Source organism: Grammomys surdaster, unplaced genomic scaffold, assembly GCF_004785775.1.
Source record: "Grammomys surdaster isolate TR1022 unplaced genomic scaffold, NIH_TR_1.0 252, whole genome shotgun sequence".
Taxonomy (NCBI): Eukaryota; Metazoa; Chordata; class Mammalia; order Rodentia; family Muridae; genus Grammomys; species Grammomys surdaster.
The window spans coordinates 802,934-822,680 of NW_021604693.1; the positions used below are offsets into that span (position 1 = coordinate 802,934).

The 19,747-nt window shown below is 51.3% G+C and overlaps 4 protein-coding genes across 7 annotated transcripts in view; 2 read left to right on the forward strand and 2 right to left on the reverse strand.

The window, feature by feature from the left end:
• Cdc42ep5 (CDC42 effector protein 5) overlaps window positions 1-4,742 on the forward strand; it is a 7,798-nt gene extending 3,056 nt beyond the window's left edge. Inside the window, exon 3 of the mRNA XM_028775060.1 lies at window positions 4,207-4,742. Within this exon, the coding sequence (XP_028630893.1) occupies window positions 4,207-4,668 (462 nt within the window). The 3' untranslated portion in view covers window positions 4,669-4,742. The remainder of the gene's footprint in view (window positions 1-4,206) is intronic.
• A 73-nt stretch (window positions 4,743-4,815) lies between these two features.
• Leng9 (leukocyte receptor cluster member 9) lies at window positions 4,816-7,875 on the forward strand. The gene has a single exon (XM_028775059.1). The coding sequence runs from the start codon at window positions 6,363-6,365 to the stop codon at window positions 7,830-7,832; it is 1,470 nt and encodes a 489-aa protein (XP_028630892.1). The 5' UTR covers window positions 4,816-6,362; the 3' UTR covers window positions 7,833-7,875.
• A 4-nt stretch (window positions 7,876-7,879) lies between these two features.
• LOC114627327 (leukocyte receptor cluster member 8-like) lies at window positions 7,880-9,284 on the reverse strand. The gene has a single exon (XM_028775062.1). The coding sequence runs from the start codon at window positions 9,265-9,267 to the stop codon at window positions 8,965-8,967; it is 303 nt and encodes a 100-aa protein (XP_028630895.1). The 5' UTR covers window positions 9,268-9,284; the 3' UTR covers window positions 7,880-8,964.
• LOC114627324 (leukocyte receptor cluster member 8 homolog) lies at window positions 7,880-19,164 on the reverse strand. 4 transcript variants are annotated; one of them, XM_028775055.1, is made up of 16 exons: window positions 19,036-19,163; window positions 17,335-17,427; window positions 16,560-16,731; window positions 16,108-16,215; window positions 15,014-15,124; window positions 13,865-14,120; window positions 13,509-13,650; window positions 13,114-13,317; window positions 12,829-12,879; window positions 12,441-12,719; window positions 12,210-12,350; window positions 11,800-12,085; window positions 11,281-11,382; window positions 11,128-11,196; window positions 10,910-11,039; window positions 9,345-10,823 (listed from the first exon to the last, which is right to left on the reverse strand). In XM_028775055.1, exons 2-16 carry the CDS (start codon window positions 17,370-17,372, stop codon window positions 10,378-10,380), a joined length of 2,535 nt encoding a protein of 844 aa, XP_028630888.1. In that variant the 5' UTR covers window positions 17,373-17,427; window positions 19,036-19,163; the 3' UTR covers window positions 9,345-10,377. The 4 variants fall into 4 exon arrangements, with proteins under 4 accessions (XP_028630890.1, XP_028630888.1, XP_028630889.1 ...); XM_028775056.1 differs by having other exon boundaries at window positions 19,065-19,083; XM_028775057.1 differs by lacking the exon at window positions 12,829-12,879 and having other exon boundaries at window positions 7,880-10,823.
• Window positions 19,165-19,747: the final 583 nt, after the last annotated feature.

Below are 19,747 nucleotides of genomic sequence, written 5' to 3' on the forward strand. Positions count from 1 at the left end.
CAGCCCTTTTCTTTTCTTTCTTTCTTTCTTTTCTTTCTTTCTTTCCTTCTTTCTTTCTTTCTTTCTTTCTTTCTTTCTTTCTTTCTTTCTTCCTTTATGTGTGTGTGTGTGTGTGTAATCCTGGCTGATCTAGAATTTACTGTGTAGACCAGGCTAGCCTCAAACTCAGTTTTGTGCCTGCCTCTGACTCCCAGTTGCTGGGATTAAAAGTATGTACTACTATGCCCCACTAAAACTTATTTGTTTTAAAAGTTAATGGTATAGCTTAAATGGCAGAGTATTTGCTTAGCATTTCCCTATGAAGGGGACAGGGATGTGGCTCTGCGCCTGCCTGGAATTAACCAATGAGGTACCAGGGGGCATGGCTCAATGGTAGAATGCCTGCCTAACACCAAGGGTGTCAGCTAGCTCTAGGTTTTATCCTCAGCACTCCAACAAAAAGGGGGTAAAATTCTAGGTAGCATTTACTTATTGAACATTTACTGTGTGCTTGGCTGAGATGGAGTATTCTATTGAGATCCCACTTGAAAAACAATGAGAAAACAAGATCGGATGGGTCACATGCTTATCCAAAGCCACACAGCAGCCGTGGTGGCCGGATCCTAACCTGAGCATCTGATTTTCTGAATTGTACCTGTTTTTCCTTCTCACTGCAGAGTACTGAGATGAAGGGCATTGCTGGCTCCTAGAGAGGATCTTTATGGTTAACTGTGGCTCAGTATTTACTAGTGAGTCAAATACAGCATTTAAAAACTAAGAAAAATCCAAGTACCTGCTAAGTTGTTAAGGGCCAGTCTCCTAGTTCATCAAAACTTTTGTTTACATTATGGTGGAAGAAGGGAGTGGTGATTGTGTGTCAAGTTACAATAAAAATATGTCCGCTCACCTAGGTTAAGGGTAGAGTGGGCCTGGTATACCAAGAGGTATTTGAGGAATGGACAAGTTGGCGCAGGTTTGTAAGCTTAGCACTTGGGAAGGCTGAGGCAGGAGGACTGCTGTGAGCTGCCTGTGAGAGGCTATCTCTGAAATAAAACCAACAACAATAAACACAAATACTGGTGGTAGACCTGTAATCTCAGCTACTCAGGATGCTGAGGAAGGAGGGTAATGAAGTTTAAGGCCTAGGCTACAAAGTGAGTTCAAAGACAGCCTGGACAACTTAGTATGATCTTGTCCCATAATAAAAACCGAAAAGGTTTGGGAGAGGGACATGGTAGTGTTGGAGCTATGACGCAGACATTAGAAGTACTGGCTGCTCTTCCAGAGGACCTGGGTTTGATTCCCACATCTGTTATATATAGGTGGCAAAGGGTCACCTAGTGGGCCCATGCCAAGGTGTCCCCCTGTGTAATTATGCCATGCAACTGCTCTGGTATAAATGGGGGTTTATTTGGGGGAGGGAGGGAAGTGAGGGTCTGGGGAAGGGGGTCAAGGTATATGATAGACATGTAGACAGGCAGACAGAAGGGAACAGAGCCATGAGGGCAGAGAAGGGGGTGGGGAAACAGAGAAGGGCAAAAAAACAGAGAGAGAAAGAGATTATCCAGAAACACGTGGGAACAGAGAACTGGGGTGCCCAGCAGTCCTTTTACATACTGCCTGCACCTGGCAGCAATAGGTAAAGGTGGCCAATGATGACATAAGGCCTCCCTGGGAGGAGCCTAGAGGCATCACCTGTAAGCAAACAACATCCACAGGGTAACCCTTGGTCGTCTGTAATAAGAGATTTGACACCCTGTTTTGGCCTCTATGGGCTCCAAGCATCATGCATGTGGTACACAGATACACATTCGGGCAAAATACCTATACACTTAAAAAAATTTTTTTTATAGACATGGGAATGTAGCTCAGTGTTAGAGTCCTTTCCTGGGATGTGTGAGATCCTAGGTTCAGTCCGGAGCAGAGAGGAACACATGTAAAGTGTACGTGCACATATATATGCAGTTAGGCTGTGTCCATCTAAATTATTTCAAGCAGTTTTGGCTTGACACCTCTCCCCTGGGTGTGGAATGCTGAAAGAGCAATGTTGGCTGCTTGGCCTTTCTCATACAGTTCTACCAAGTCTAATCTTTGTTCCGCAGTTATTGTTTGGGCAACACAGCCTTTTCTTCTCCCAACGCTAGCACTACCAGTTGGTAATACTTAATATTAAAAATAGGCTTTTCTTTCAGTTGCTGTTTCTATGTGCTCTGCAAGGAATTGGAAGTGCCATTTTTATCTGTTGTACAGACAGGAGAATGAAAAGATTAATTTGTGGAGATAAACTTAACTAGAGAAGGGTGAGGCTTTGATTGAAACAGAAACAAGGGATTTCATTATAGTAGCGGTGAGTGTTAAAAGGACAGGGTTGTAAAAGTTCCTCCCAAAATTTCCATGGAAAAAGACCAAGCTTCGGGATATTGGCAAAGGCTTGCTGTGTTTCTGTTTTCCACCCAGTCAGGTGTGGTGCATTAATCTAGCAACTGCACATCTGGTTTCCAATTCATTAGCTGGCAGCTGTGAACATATGATATATTTTTTTAAAGATTTATTTATTATATATGAGTACACTGTAGCTGTCTTCAGACACACCAGAAGAGTGGATCAGATCTCATTACAGATGGTTGTGAGCCACCATGTGGTTGCTGGGATTTGAACTCAGGACCTCTGGAAGTGCAGTCAGTGCTCTTAACCGCTGAGCCATCTCTCCAGCCCCAACATATGATATTCTTGCTGATATTTTTTTATTAGATCTGCTCTTTTTTATCTGTGTTTTCCTTGTGTATTTGGACATGTCTCTGTCTCTCTCTCTTTCTGTGTATGTGTGTGTGTACGTGTGTACACTACATGCAAGCTTGGTGCCCATGGAGGTCAGAAGAAAGCATCAGATCCCCTGGAACTGATAGTAACGGGTAGTTGTGAACCACCATGTGGGTAGTGGGAATGTGTATATTTGCATGTATCTGTGTGTGTGCACAGTACCTGCAGAAGCAAGCAAAGGGCATCAGTCTTCTTGGAGGTATAGTTATAGGAAGTTGTAAACTGTGGGACATGGGTACTGAGATCAGAGCTTCCCTAGAAAACCAGCAAATATTTTTAACCTTATATTAACATATGAGGTATTTGCTTTATTATTAATGTTTTACAAAATATGAGATGTTATACTGCTAGGTCATAGTCTTCCCCAAAACAGATCATTTTAGCTATAAAATTCTGTGAAATATACAGCTCCCCTGGACCACTCTAAACCTCCCAAATGAGAATCTTCATGCAGTCTATTCAGTGAATTTTGCACATGCCCTGTAGAGCTTTCTTGGTTCACTTCTTCAATGTGTACAGAGGGCAGGGTGCTTGAGTGTGTAGTTGGCCCTAGACCTGTGCCTTGGATATTAAGTGGACAGAATCTTCCTGTTTTTGAGGATGGGGGTTGGCAATCATGTATTGTTCATCTATAGCTAATGCTAACAGAAGTTATATTATTTTAATTAGCCTTGAAGCACTCCAAAAGTAATTTTTTGGTACTTATCCTCTAGAAATGCTCAAATATTTTTTTTTTTTGTTAGGGTGACCCATGTACATAGCATAATGGTCATGTGTAGTGAGAATTCTGGAATTTTTGAGTTTTTTTAAAAAACAAATATTATAAAAAATGTCTTCATTTTAATCCCAGGTGTAGAGATATGGGGATGCTTCAGACTTTCTTCAGCAGCTGAGTATGATTTACCTTGAGCTCTAGCAGATCTGTGGTTTTGCCAGCTGCAGATCATTTTTGCGATTTTGTGTCATTTGGAATTCTGGAAACTTTTCAGAGGTTACATAAAGGTGAGGGCCCTCAGAGAGGTGGTTGGTAGTTGCTAGTCGTTTAGGAAGGTTGTTTGCAGTGTGGCCATGGTCAAAGAAAAAAGGAAAAACAAAAGGAAAGAGATTAGTGATAGGGGATGAAATGGGGTGGGAGAAGGGTGATAAAGAGTGGAAAAAACACCCCACAAGGTAGCAAGGATCAGGTACAGTTATGGGCATGTTAGACTCAGGAAAACCTAAGTATGTCACTGAGTTCAGCAGTAGTGACCTTGGGAACCTCTCAGTTTGCTTCCTCACTTGTTAACTGAGAATAATCATTCCGCCATAGTCCTGCTTTATGAGAGAATTCTGTGGCTATGTGGGATAGGGGCACAAGCGTTGGAGCTCCCGGATGAGGCAGCTCTGATAATGTCTATGTCCCCACAGATGCCAGTATCGAAGCAGTTGGGCCCTGCACAGCCCAAGAAGCGACTGGAGCGCGGAGCGCTCTCTATCTCAGCACCCCTCGGAGACTTCAGGCACACATTGCACGTGGGACGCGGTGGCGACGCCTTCGGGGACACCTCATTCCTGAATCGCCACGGGGGCGGTCCACCCCCCGAGCCCCAAGCCCCACCCGTTGTGGCCCCACATTCTGTTCCTCCACCTGCAGTCCCACAGCCCCCTGTGCCTGATCTCCGAGTGCCTTCACCTGCGGACCCATTGTTGTCCTTCCACCTGGACCTGGGCCCCTCTATCCTGGATGCGGTGTTAGGCGTCATGGACGCGGAGCGCGGCGAGGCATCGGCCACCAAGCCCGATGGGGATGCCCACCCTGGCATGCAGCACCCCGAGGCCTGCTGCTGCTCCAATGCTGACCTACAGCTGAACGACGTCATCGGTCTGTAGTGTTGTGATTCCTGCAACCCTTCCCTCCCAGCACTTAACTTTTGTACATATAAATGGCCGAGGTTTGTGCCATGGACTGTCTATTCACTTTACGCGAGAAAGGGTGCAGAAGCCGGACAGTGGTGGGGTGCTACCATCTAAAAGTCAAGTCTGTCGTCATTAAGAGTTTGAAGGTGTATTCATGTAATGCCCCTCCCAAAAGGCGGAGTCTCGTACCTGACTTCTCCTACAGCCCTATTCATTCCTGAAGCATTGACCCGTCCTCACTGACACCTGGATAAAGTCCAGACCTCGTGGCAGCTGCTATGGGAAAAACTGGCCTAAAGAGTCACAGTCGCCTGGCCATCCACTTCCCTCCAGGTGCACTCTGACTGGGCGTTGCCGCTCCCTTTTTCAGGGAGCGGCAGCAAAAGGAAGTGGTTGGCGACCCTTTGGAACCACGAGGGGAGTGGTTCCCGTGGGAAGGGCTTCAGGTCCCACCGATTGTGTGTCGCCCCGTGGTGGCCGTTGCGTTACAAATCTGGGCACAAAGTTCAGCCTGAGCCTACAGATGCCCAGACATTTTAACGTCCCAGAGGTGCAGGGCTGCCTGAGCCTATATGGAGAAAGAGGGTGAAGCAATATTCTCAAAGGTTTTCAGAGGGGAGGAACTAGAATTAGTCTCTGGGTTTGGGAAGGGGTTTTCTTAGGTCCCTAGAGGGATGAGACCATTTTAACTTAAACGGACCAGAGGTAAAGTCTTTTAAAGCTTCCAAAAGAGTGGGTCGTATATGTCAACCCTTAGGCTTGGGGACAGGAGTAAAATCTGACCCCTACAAAGAGGCACAAGTAAAACCATTGAACCTGGTGAGCCATGGTAGGACGAATGAAAAGCCTAGCATCTGTAAAACATTCAGGTGGGGTGGGGCCAAGGTAAAGGGGTGAGGCTCCCAGGAAAAACAGGAGCGGTCATTTATAAATAACTTGACAGAGGCAGAACCATGAGTCACTTTACTCGTTATGAGGTATGGTTTGTAAGTTAATCAATGGTATGGGGACTGGCTACAAACTTTAAGGACGGTTGGGGGCTGGGCCAGGATGGCTGAGCCTACCTCCCCTCCTAATGAGCGGAGTACGGTTCAATCTGATGCTGCCCTGCCAGGTTCCCTAGAGGTCTCCTGGGGCTGAGCAGATGCAAAGTATCTGGAGGCAGCGGGAGGGGGTTTCTAAGCCCTACCTCCACCCAGGCTGCGGAGTATATGTAAATCGGATGCGAAGAAGCCTTGCTCCTAGGGTTTCTTGAGACCCTGACAGCGGTGGGGCACATGTCAAGAATTTGCAAAACTGTCTCGATTAAGTCCCAAAAGGGAGGAGCACATATAAAGTAGTTGGATGGGATGGGACACGGCTCTCTGGAGTTCCAGAGAGAAGCTTGACACACGTGTAAATTGGCTGGTTGGGCCGGGCCAGGCTCTCTATGGCTCCCTGAGGGGCTGGACATACGTAAATCATTTTAGGCGGGGCAAGAAGGGGTTCCCAGTGGTTTACAAGCCGGATACGCGTAAACAAGCTCCGCTTGAGATAGGAGCTCTAGAGCCCGTGTTACATTCTGACGCCTGGCCCTTGGCCTCCCTTCCACCAGATGCGAGCGGGCTCCTGGCATCACAGTTGATGATCAACGCTGCGGACTGAGATCACTTAGTGTGTGGGGGACCATGGAGGCCTCGGCCGATTCCTCTGAGGCCCCCGCGGCCTGCCGCTTCTTTCTTGAGGGCCGCTGTCGCTTCGGTGCGCGCTGCCGTCAGCCACATCCTGGGGCCCCGGCGCCGTCCTCGGAGGTTGCGCAGCCGGAAGCTGAGTCCAAGAAGCCAGAGGCCGAGTCTAAGAAGCCGGCCCTGCGTACTGCTGCTGACGTCATCCAACGCATCCTCTGGGACCCGCGCCTGGAACCCGCCGACTTTTCGGTGGGCTACACCGACCGCTTCCTGGGAGTGCAGGAAGAGCCATTCTGCGCCTTCTGCTGGGACGAGCCGCTGGCAGCGCTTGGACCCGGCGTGTTGGCAGTGCCGCAGCACCGAATACGCTACTTCCGCTTCCGCGGCCGCCTGGTGTGGGACCGTGCCTCGCGCACAGACCTTATTTTTGGCTCGGGCTCTGTGGCTGGACGGGGACCCACCATCCTTGATGCGCTGGACGGCGGAGACGAGCATTGGACAGAGGTCACACTAGAAATTCCTGACAAAAAGAAACCAGGGGTGGGTTTAGAGGGTCTGGATACCCAGGATGACCCTGAGGAAGGGGGTGGAAATCCGACCAGAACAGGGTTTGATTCGGTCCTGGAGACACCCGAAGAGGGTGGGGCAATCAAAGAGCTCAGAACTGGGCTTGATTCCAGCCTGGAGACACCTGAAGTGGATGGACCAAGCAAAGAGACCACTGAGTTAGAAACAGCTGACCCAAGCATGTACTTCCCAGGAGTAAAAGAGATCTTGAACTCAGTAGAGGTGCCCAGAGCTGCAGTGCTTCCACAGTGGCAGGCGCAAGCCATGCAAACTAAAGGGCTTTCTGCTGACGAGATGGAGAGCGTGTGGAATGCAGGCGCTTGGCCTGATGACAGAAAGGCCCCTCGCCAGCCCCGGCCTACACATTTTGTGGCACTGATGGTGACAGAGCCTGGGCTTAGGGCTGAGGTGGTCAAGGCCCAAGAGCATCTGGTCCGGATTGCCCCTTCTTGTGCTGAGTTCCTGGTACCAGCACAGGCCCTGCACCTGACAGTGGTCTTGCTAAGGCTGACAGGCCCTGGGGAGGAGGCTGCAGCAGCTAGAGCTCTTCAGAGAGCCATCTTGAAACCAGGGCTTCGGGCACCCTCCCAGTTACAGTTCCGGGACTTGGTTCTTCTGGGCCATCATGTGCTCTGTGCTGCACCCTCCCCTACACTGGCAGGCATGGCCCAAACACTGAATCAGAGGCTAGAGGCCGAAGGGCTTAGAGTGGTGCAGCTGCCAGAACTACAACCACACCTCACCCTGGCTAAGGTACCACATGGAACCCAGGTCTGCCTCCCTAAGCCTGAGTACATCCTGAACCAGGAGCTAGGAAGGCAGCCCCTAGGGAAACTCTGGCTGTGTCGAATGGGCAGAGCTGGGCAGAGCTACCTTCCCCTGGCTGAAATTCCTCTGAAGTGACTGAGGTTTCATATTTCAGATAAAGAAACAGGCCAAGCAGAAACAGGTTCTCGCTCTCTCTCTCTTTAATTTTGGTTTCAAGCTTCCAAAATGTACTGTACTCAATGCTCAAGGAGAATGAAGGAAGGGGAAGGGAGAGGTAGGGAGGGGAGGCAGGGAGGCATCTGGAAAAAAAGCAGCCTGACAGTCCAGCTGTTTGCAACCTCATAGCACATCCTCCAGTTACATGGCAGAAGGGAGGGGGGTAAAAAGAAAAGGGGAGAAGGAAGAAAAGTAACTTAAACACACACACAGAGAAAAGAGAAGGAAACATGACGTGAGCTGGTGATCCATGAAGGCAGAGGGGAGGAAAGAAGGGAGGGTAACCATTTTACCTGTGTTGAACCAGGGAGTAGGAAGGGAAGAGGAAGAGGAGGGAGGGAAAGAAAAAAAAAATCAGAAGAAACATTGGGGCAGAGGGGGGAAGGGACACGGAGACAACTTAATACAACTTGAATAAGACGAGACAGCCCGGCCGGCATGGTCCCGCGAAGGCCTTGGAGTCCTCAGTGCGGTGTGGCGCTGGTCTGGTTGTGTCGGTGGTGCTGGCTGGCATTTCTGGGGTGAGGAGCTGAAGGTGGGGCATAGTCTTTAAGTGGCTTCCCTCACCCCAAACACTGAGGCCCCAATGGCTGGGCAGCAAGAGTCTATGACGAGGCAGACGAGGCAATGGGTGTGGCTGGCTGGTGCCCCGCTGCAGGCGGGTGCGGGCTGGACAGCCTGTCTTCTTTCTGCTGGCCCCCCAGCATGGGATGGGCCAGCACGCAGAGTCAGGTGCTGGAGTACGAGCTCGAGAGAGAGAGAGAAAAAACACTGAGACAGCATTAGTGGAGGTGAGAGGTGGACACAGAACCTGTAGCCCCCACCCCACCCTGCTCCACTCTATACTCCCAATTATCCCCTCTGAGACAAAAAATAAAAACGTAGAAAAATCTCTGTACAGGTCCCCGGTGGGAAACGGGGGTAGGGATGCTGGCTCTTCCTGGAGCCTACTCCCCACAAATTTTTACAACCCATGTCCATGGCTCAAAAACAAAATTTGAAAAGGCGGCGCTGGGCCACAGCCCTGCCCCCGCCCATGCTCGATGGGTGCTCAGAAGGCTGGCAGCTGCGCCAGGCTGAGGCGGCAGTCCACGCTGGAGTTGTCCGGGCCCGTGTAGGACAGGCCCAAGGGCTCTAGGAAGGCCCGGCAGGCGGCCTCGCCCTCGAAGGCCAACTCGGCCTGCAGGTAGGAGACGGGCAGCGCAGGGCGGAAGCTATGGAGACAAGAGGAGAAAATGATGAGGCAAGCAGACAAGGGAAGGCCCGAGAGCAGGGAGCAAGGCTCCCCACCTGGGCTTGCATTTTCCTCAGCAAGGAACCTGCTGGCTTCTGCAGCCCCTCCCAACCTCCCCATTTTCAGGGGCTTGGGGGGGCAAGGGATGGGGTTGGTAGCCCCAGTGCCCAGGTGTGCCCCCCCTTGCCCACACTTACCTGTTCAGGAAGGAGGGGGCAGGAGGGAAAGGGCCCAGCTTGGCTCCTCTGCGACTGAGGAGCTGGAGCCAGACAGAGTAAGTGGTACATGGACTCAGAGGGTAGGGACAATGGTGCCCCTCCCCCCCAGGATGTTTGCACAGAGTGTTACACTCAGCAGTGCCTTCTGGTTGCTACTAAGATGCCCTATAGTGTTCATGTCCTGCTAATTCTGAGGACCCTCTCCTGATGGCCACCAAAACCCTTTAACCACTTAGAAAGCCTCACCAAGTATCAGGAACACAGGCATCCTATGGGTTCCCTTGTCTGCCTCAGGCTATGGCAGGAACAAGTCTGCTATCTGAGGGATTTGTCTGCGGTGCTAAATTCATAGGAAGGGTGCTGTGAGAATGAGGGCCACACAGGCCAGAGCTTGAAAGCTGCCCATGAGGTGGCTTACTGGATTACAAAAGGCACAGTAGCCTGATGTCCATTCAGAATTTCAGCTAGTCAAATCTGGAGTCACAGCCCTTCCTCCCTTGAGTTGGACTGACTTACAAAATTCTAGAACACGTTTCTTGACCCATAGGTTGCAACTCCCAGTGTAATGGAACCACTAATGACAAAGCACTGGTGCCTAGCCTGACATTCAAGGCTCTTGACCAGGGTTTTTCAATCCAGACAGGACTGGCAGCAGGCACTGCTGTGGAGCCTTTTGTTGCACAGCATCCCTGGTCTATACTCACTACCACTAGATGGCAGCAACAGCATCCACAAGCAAAGGGTTGTGGTGGTGTTGGGAATCTCTTGCTCACACAGCAAGCCTCATGCGGTCTGATAGCCAGGGTCCTTGCAACACCACCCTCTGTGCCGCAGCTCCCCAATCCAAGACAGAACTCTGATAGTCAAAAATGGAACGGGCACAAGGTCTTATCTCGAGAGACTGCTAGCAATGTGAGCCCTGTCACCCTTTCTAATGTCAGCAACATGAGCAGCACATAGCTGCAGGCAAAGGCCCTGAAAACGGGGAAGATGAGCCAGGTTCCAAACTGACTTAAACAGAAAAGGAGTGCAGGGAAGGAAGGAAAGGACAGGAGACCAGGAGCAGTGAGGTCAGAACAGTGGGAGACAACCTGGAACTGAAGGTGGCCGAGGAGGAAAGCAGTGAGGGCCAGGGGTATGAACAGGGGACTGGGAGGGGACTCCAGCGGGGGAGCTGAAGGCTGACCAGGATGTGGAGGGGACATGGCAGAGCCACAGCACAGAAGGCAGCAGAGTGCAGTGCCACATACGTTTTGATCATGGCCTTGAGGGCGGCCTTGCGCTCCCGGTCTGCAAACTTGTCCACAAGGTAGCCAGACATGCAAGGTGCATGGCAATAGAGCCTGAAGAAGCGGTGGTAGTTGCCGAGGGCCCAGGCTGCCCTCAGTGCCAGTGCATGGGACACGCAGGGATCTGCCTTCATCTCCCTCGTGAGATATGCCAGTTCCGTAGTGATGTCTGCACAAGAGATAACTGGAGGTCAGGTGGCCGGCCGGATGCCACCTTGGGCATGGCACCCTCCATCTTGGGGATGGGTCCCTCACCTCCAGAGTTCTTGGTGAAGATGTAGTAGAGGATTCGGTACGCTGTAAATTCACCCACGTTGCCTGCTAAGTTTTCCGCATACAGTGACTTAAGCTGTGTCTGACACTGGTTGAATTCTTCATGGTCACCCTGAGGGTAGGGCAGGGAAGGGTGTAAGGCATAGGCAACTACAAGTGATTTCCAGAAAGGAGAAGGAGGAAGCTACCACGTTCCCCACCTTCTCCAAGGCAATGCGGGCATGGGTCTCATACACCTCCACAGTGAACTCCGTCCGGATGCCTTGCACCTGGGCAGTGGAAAAGAGCAGAGTCAGGCAGAGCAGAGCAGGGCAAGGTGGCTGACACCAGACCCCTCTCCCCATCTGCCTTACTGTCAGGTCCTGCCGAATGGACTTCATCTGCTCACAGGCAAAGGCGTAGTCCTGCTTCTCCTTCCAGTGGGACTTGACCATGCACAGAGACTTCTTCAAAACCTGCAGGGAATACAATCAAAGCTGAGTGGAGAGACAGCAGACAGGCCAAAGCCACTGTGTCCCCACTCTAACAAGAACTGCAACAAAGCCAGAATCAGTGACTACGAATAAACAAAATCAAGGCAATACACAATAGGTATGAGTGCCACACAAAGCTGTGCCATCCTGATGCACAACACCAGCTACCTTTCCAAGTCTACCTCGCTCTAGGGTCCCACACATAAGTCTTCCTTCCTTTGCTGGTCATAAGGCAGACTGTGGCCAGGCTGTGCCCTAGATGTGAAGGGCCTGAATGCTAGGATTTCCTCATAGTCCGAGCTCCTTCAACTGACGTGTCCCATGTGCCCCTTCTTATGCTAGCTCCCCATCCTAATGCCAACACATCCTGGGGGCAGACACACACTGCTTGGGACTTACAGCCACAGGTCGCACAGTTGATGGGTCTGGGGCGCAGGTGAGCCGCAGATAGTGCTTTGTAATGTCAGGACAGGTACCCACAATCTGCAGCTCCTGCCAGTCAGGGTCAGCTCCACTACTTTCCAGGTTACTCATCTGTAGCACCAAAGGTTCAAGGCGCAGGCGACGTGAATGCCCATGTTGGAAGCGGGCTGCCCTCTTTTGCTTCTTAAGCTCACGCTCTGGATCCTCACACTCCAGTGCTGCCATCTTCTTGCGGCTGCGTTTGGTGGGACCTAGGTCATGTCTGGAGAGAAAGGGTAAAAAAGAAAGCCAATGTTTTCAGCCACTCTGAAGGCCATCTACCCCACCTGTGAGACCCAACACCACCCACCTATGCCTAGGAAGAAATCCTATCCAAAGCACCTCACCTCTTTCCACGCTGCGCTCTGCCTCGACCTCGATCCATGTGGGCCCCACGACCACCCCGACCCTTGTGGGGTGGGTTCCTGCGGCCTACAGGGTGGCACTCATTCCCTGAGTAGGAGCTGTCAGAGTCTGAGTGGGAGTCACTGCACAAGTAAGAAAAGTCAGGCCTGAAGCACAAGGGTCAGGCTCTAAGCAGCTCCCTCCCAGCTGCCTTCCAGCCCAGGCGTGCACACCTTCTCCGAAAGTGTCGGGTAGGAGACCTGGACGAGGAGCGGGAGCGCGAATCGGTGCTGGAGGAAGAGCTGTTATCCTTCATGAAGACGTTGCGGTTGCCGAACTTGGTGAAGCTGCTACCCCGAGCTCGGCCAGCAACCCCAGCCCCAGGTGTCCCTCGCTGGGATTGGGCACCCCCGCCCCTGGTCACCGAGCCTGCCCCCCTGGAAGGGTGAAGGCTGCTAGGGGCCTCCCACCGCTTCTTCTTGGGGCTCTCAGCCACAGGCTCCCTGGTCAGCCTGAGGATATAGCAGGGCAGGGCATTACTAACCAGCCACCAACCTGCAGTTCTGCAGACCCCACCCCATGGCCCAGGACCACAAAACCTAAGAAAGGAGAGGCACTTACCCCGGCAACTCAGCCACTGTGGTGCAGGAAAGGGACCAAGCCCAAGATTGTCTGTGTCCAGGGGATGCTCTTAGCCATCAAGCCACCCATACCTCCCTAGCAATCCCTTCCCACTTCCTAAAACCCATCCTTGATCACTCCTGGGCATCCTACCCACCCTATGGAGACCTGAGATATAGGTGTCAGCTTTCGGAACCATTTGTCTCAGAAGCTGCTAGTTTTGCTATTCATGTCCCCAGCCCATACCCAGCAGCCCCAGTGTTTCACAGTGTCACCCAGACTGACCCAGGCAGAGGCTCTCGGCTCCAGTCGATGGTGTAGGCAGAGCCATCCTGGAGCCGGGCCTGTAGCACCTCCTTGAGAAGTTTCTCTGTTCGGTCCTTGTCCTCTTCTGACTCGCAGGCGGTAAAGCACCGTTCCACATATTCCTTCATATCCTGAGGCCAATCATCCGGCTTCCCAGACAGGTTTCCCCGGCCAGAAGGCCCACTGTGGGATGGGGGATAGATGAGGGCACTCAGGTGGAAGGTTCCACACATATCAGCACAACTTTCTCTGTCATCTAAGGAAGGCAGTCTTGTACTGTACATTTCTATACTCCCTTCACCTTATGAAGCACTCAAGGGTAGTTCCTAAAGAGGGACCTTGGAGCACTAGGCAGGGTCAAGGATGGCAGTCACCTGTGGTTCTGCGCTTTTTCGGAGTTGGGCTGGGGACCAAAGCTGCTGTGTTGACCCTCTGAATTGGAGCTGAAGCTCTGGTTGGTGACTGCAAAGGGCCGCTTCTGGATGTTAAATTTTAGCCCTCCAGTACCAGGAGCTGCTGTGGGAGGATAGCACAGACAGGAGTTAGGCCTTCCCCAGACATTCAAATACGCTAAGCTCTGGAACAAGTTCCTAACATGAGCAAACCTGTTCTAGAACAGTCTTCCCCTAGACTAGGGCACATCACAACACTCGGACAAAGGACTAGCAACCCTGTGTGGCTCATGGCCAAGCTCCAACCCTCTGACTCCCCCACAGATCTGCTAACTTACGTTTCATGCGGGTCCATAACTGCTGACCCTTCTTAGGTTTGGCAGGCTCATTGTAGCTGTGTGGCCCATATGCCTGCCCTGTAGGAGGAGCCCCTGCCTGACTGTGCTGAGCGGTCGGGGCTGTTCCAGGCTGAGGGCCGTTGCTTAAACTATGTGTCCCATGTTGTGGGTTTGAGGGCTGAGGGGGCTGGGCTGCAGGTAGCTGCTGAGGGGAAGCCTGGTAGGCCATACTCTCATCCATGCCAGGGACTGGAGGCTGCAGGAAGAAACAGAGGCTGAAACAAGCAGGCAGCATCCTGGTGCTGAGTCACATGGTATTCAGTCTTTATAGACATCTTCTTTAGCACTCAGTGCCACAATCTTTTGTGGGTAGCAACTGTGTGTGCTCAGTGACTCCCTGGGGTATCTATTTTCACAAGCAGTTCATTTCACAACTAAGATTAAGCCTCAAGAGACTGAACAACTAGACACAGCTCAGCTATCAAGGAGCAGTTACCAGCACGCCAATACTGAGGCATGACTCTACACTGATGACACATCTACTAACTAAGGTTTCCTCTATTGAGCACGTCGACACACATGACAACACAACTGCCCAATCCCAATAACAAGACTGTACCCTCTAGACTCTTAAGAGCCACCAAGGTATGGTAGCCATGTGACTCAAGAGGTCCACAGAAGAGGCAAAGCATGTATTCAAACCCAGGTCAATGTACTTCCCATGCTCTATGCTCCTCCACTCCTCTAGGCTGTGACAGATGCAAAGGCAGCACACTGGGTAGGTACAGATGCATATGCACCATTTGCTGTGTATGTGTGTGTGTGTGGAGTGGGGAGGCTGGGGGCAGGGGAGGACTTTCTCTTGAATGCAAGTTGAGAGTGCACATGCTGGAGAAAAAGAGAGAAGACAGACTGCCAAACTACAAACTACTCCCACTATCTTCCCAATACTACAGCCCCTTGGCCTTGCCCAGCCTCAAGCCCATCCTACTTTTAAAAGCTAAGCTTTTAGATTAGGAGCTGCTTTGCAAGAAAGAACAAGGAGGATGGGAGGGGGCAGCTTTGAAATCATGCAGACCATTGGTTGCAAGTCCTCTCAAGACCCAGGCTCTCTCCCAGCTGACCAGGAGCAGCTAGGCACAGCATTACCTGGTTCAGAGTCCCTTGGTGCTGGGGAGCCGATGGCTGCTGGGCTGTAGCTGAGCCGTAGGAGCTGGCCATCCCATACTGGGAGGGGGAGCCATAGCTCTGGTACATGCTCTGCCAAGGCACAAGGGGAGCCAGAGTTAATGGAGGCTGCTCACCATGCCTCTGGCCTCCCTTGGATCTGTGTACAACTCAAAAGGCTATAGACCTCAGGCCCTTAATTTTTTCCACCACACAATTGCACTAATCATGTTTTTTTAAAAAAAAAATAATAATGAAAACCAAAAATCTCCTCATTCCACTTATGATCACAGCCAGAGTTCTTATTAATAGGTAGTGAGAAACACTGAAGTAAAAGTGCCAACATTTTAAAACGGTATGATAAAATGATAGGGGCAACAGCTCACCCCTTTAATGACAGGACTTTGGTATGGGGCAGAGGCAAGTGGATTTCTGTGGAGTTTGAGTAAGACTGATCTACACAGGGAGATCCAGGCCAACCAGAACTACGCAGTGAGTCGTTGTCTTAAAAATCAACAACAACAACAAACCCAAAACAACAAAACAAAACAAAACAAAAACAAAACAAAAACAAAAAAAGCAAGCTAGTTGTGGTGATGTACATCCCGGCAGCTGAGGCAGAAGTCAACTTGAGCTATATAGAGAACCCTGACTCAAAAAGCAAAAACCCAGACTTTATAATAAAGTCTACACATAGCTATGGTGGAAGTGGGCAATGGCCTACAGTAAGTACCATGAAAGAAAACAAGGCAGAGAAAAGGAAAAGCAGGAAGATAACTTAAAAGGCAGTGGGAGGCTCTCTGAAGGTACTCTCTGGGCAGCAAGGAACCTTGAAGTGAGCCACAGAACGGAGAGCTGCAGCAGAGCAAAGCACAGGGACTTGGACATTAGTCCTGGGCTCTGGAGGCAGCAGGAATGTCAGCATCAACAGTGCAATGGACCAGAATGGATATGCCAGATCTTGTGAGACCTGAGCAGGAATCTGGCAGTTTTGTCAGGAGCTGCTGTCTGTCTTCACCCAACGAACCATTCGTCCACCCGGACAGAATGCTCCCACCCTGCAGCCAGGTCCTCACCATGGGGTAGTAGTAGCTGTACGGATAGGCATAGTTGTACTGCTGGTACCACTGGTAGTACTGTTGCTGCTGCTGCTGCAAAGCTGAGGCTTCTGCCTGAGAGACATACTGTAGAAAAAGGAGTGTCTATCAGTACCAGTCACAGGAGCCCATGGGCACTCCAGTCCCAGGAGGACAGGCCTTCACTGCACAGTAAGTGCGGGAAGGGAGCAGATTCCATACAGTAAGACCAGACATCTTAAAGATGGGAACCATTGTCCTTAAGATCACTCAGGCCCAGGTTAACACAAAGAAATTAACTTTTTCCCTTCATCAGATTTAGTTAACAGGAAGACATGTTTACAGTCACCCTACAGCACTCCATCTTCTGGAAGTCAGAATCCTTCCCACCCTTCTCTTGACAACAGCCCCACCCAGCACAGTAGTTCCCAAATCCTGCATGGCATTCTCACTTGTGCACTGGCCACAGGCCCACTGCTGCTGGCTTTGGAACTGCTGGCAGCCCCTGCTTTGCTGATGCTGGCCAGGGCTTGGCGGGCCTTCTCCCACTCTGGGTTCTCGTGCATAGGAGTCTCCATGCCATTCTCTCTGCTGGCCCCAGTCACCATGCTGTACTGAGAAGACCTGCAAAAGTGAAGCAGAGTTATGCTCTCCCACTATAAACAGGTAGCCAAAGCTGGGGAAAGTAAACCCAAGGCTTGAATTCTAGAGCTAAACTCCCCACTCACCAAAGCCCAAGCTGAAGGTGGCACATAGCGAGCAAGTGCCAAGCAAACAGAACGCTTACTAGTATGTACATAATTTCACACATGACCTAGGACCTTAGGAGAACTCAGTTTTTTTTTTTTTCTTTTTTTTTTCTTTACAAGCCAATGAATTCTGACATGGCCAACAATGAAAAAAAAATTTACAAAAGACAGTAAGTGAGGGCTGCAAAGGTGGCTCAGTATTTAAGAGCATTTAGTAGTCTTGCAGATGTCACCAGTTCTGTTCCCAGCACCCATGTCAGACAGCTCACAGCCACCTATAACTCTAGCTCCAAGGGATCTGAAGTCTCTTGTGACCTCGATGAGCATGGATTACATACATTCACTCATACATAAAAGGAAAGCTCAAAGCGGAAGCTTACCCGTTCCATCCTAGCCCCCCAGAATGCTGTGGAAGGTCCCATTGTGTCTTGTTCCTCTTACCTTCCACAATGGCCCGTGTTCCCCGCACTCAACTCACCAGTCTGCAGCACGCTGATCACCCACGTTGGCCGCCATCTGGACCTTGGGGTGTAGGGAGTAGACCTCGGGAGCCAGACTGCTTTTTCAATGTCTATAAGAAAAGAGATGAATTAGGAAGACCCAAGAGATGATAGCCTAGAAAGGGAGGGTATCATCTCACAGAAGGGAACATTGGTAAAAAAGGGAAAAGAATCCATGTGTGGTGGCTCATGACCAAAATTCCAGCAGTCTTTTGGGAGTTCAACACTCATCTGGGCTACAAGTTGAAGTCCTGTCTCAAAACAACGCCGTCACCAGCCTAAAGACTCAGAGAGACTCAATTCTTAGCATGAAGAGACCTGAGCATGAAAGGAAACACTTCCCTTAGAGGTCTCCAAGACCAAACTGTAGGATAGGAAAATGAAAGACAAGGAAGCTGAAACTTGCATTACAAGTGTGGCTGGGAGGGAAATCTGGCTCAAGGGGTGGATGCAGAATCTTCAGTCCTGGACAGGATATCTAAAGAGAATCCTACTACACAAGAGGCAGGCTCGCCAGTGAGTAACTACCAGTGACTTAAGTACTAGCTATAAAGACGCTTGGCAAGAGGGAAGCCTCTGCGGACACTGTGAAGAGTAAGGAACTGAGACTGGGAGAACACTGGAGAACAGAGCAAAGTTTTCAAAGCAAAAGGTAAACTATGGCTGTCCCACTGAGCAGCAGCAGGCGAAGGAGCAGGAGTGAAGTCACCGGCTGTCAGCACCTTCCACACTCAATCAGTTCCATCTCCAGAGGACAGGGAAGAGACTTGTATGGGATGTTCCTAGGAACAGGAGTTGGTTTGAGAGAAAACAGGTGGCAATTACTCAAGTAAGAGGTCTGCAGATAAAGCTCTCAGGATGCTGTGGGAGGCCCATATGTTTTTAAAGAAACTATTAGGGGTGGGGCGGATAGTACCATAAGCAACATGATGGACCGACCACCTTGCAATCAGGGCTGGAGCAGTCCAAACAACAGGTTTTACAGCAAAGAAACCTATTGGAGAAACCGAAAATCTTACAGGAAGCTTAAAGGGAACTGACAGGTCTCAAAGGCTTTTAAAAAAAAAAAAACCAACAACAATCCGTCGGGTGGAGTCAAGGGTTTCTAACTAGGGAAGCACGAAGGAGAGCCTAGGGTTACAAATTAGTATTAGGAGTGAAGACTAGGGGGAAGGGCTCTGATGTACGAGAACAACATGGAGTAGTCTCAGGAGCACCTGGCTGTCCCACAGGCATGGGGTCGACGACGCTAGGTGGAGGCTGAGGCCGCCCTGAAACCAAGCGACCTCCCTTGTCCCCCGAGGCCAGCGACCGGCCCGGCCACGCCTGCGCACCACGCTGCGAGGGTGGCCTCTCTGGGTTGCCCTAGGCAACGGGGCGGCAGGCGTAACAGCTCGTTAAGGGGGCCGCAAGGGCAGCGTCTAGGGCATTAGGGTCCTCAGCGTTCCCAGGGCCTGTGGCAGGGCGGAAGCGGATGCGCACGCGCAGTGGAGCAAGCCCCACCCTCACGCGCGCAGACCCAGCGCGCATGCGCAGCGCCGCTCCGGCGGCCACACCCTTTAGAGACGCAGGGCGCGGCGTCGGTTGGCCTCAACAAACAGGCCAGGACTCGCGTAGCGCGTAGCCCGAAGGAGTCCCTGTCCCTGCCCGCCAGGCCTCCCACCACTACCCACACTCACTCCGACCGCTCGCTCCCGGGATTCGTTACCGGTGGCCCAAGGCAGCTACAAGACAACCAAGACAGCGCTCAGTCACCGGCTGGTTCTACTCTGGGGCTCGAACGTCCCGACCGCGGCGTGATGACGCTACCCCGACGTCTGTCCCCGCCCCGTGTCGCGCTCAACCAATAGACTTCACCGCTCGGATTGAACCGCCCTCCACACGTCCGGCGTACGCACTCGCGTGTGGGCGTTGCCAGCAAGCCGGAAGCTGGCGTTAGACGGTGGCCCCGTGGGGACAAGCACCTTGATATCGCTTATCCTTTCGTGCGCGCTCATAACATCCTAGTTTTGACTCAGTAGTTAATAGGTCCTCACAAGTAAAGCATAGGGAGATGTGTTGTGAGGCTGAGCACTGCACTATGACGATTAAAAACAAAATGGGGTGGAGGGAAGCGGGCTAAAGATGAATCCTCCCTTGGAATGCTTGTCTAGTGAATAAAATTGGAATGGCGCACCTGGCGTGGGGAACAGCCAGTGCGAATCACTGGAAGCGGGAAACGCGTCACTTGAGGAATGGGAATAGCCACTGGACTGTGACGCTGGAAAGGTATCCTGTAGGGTGTTGGGATGGTGAGATATGTACGGAGAAGCAGCTAGCAGAACTGTGTTAAGATCAGGATGGCCTGCCGAGCGAACAGTGGTGGCTCACGCCTTTAATCCCAGCACTTGG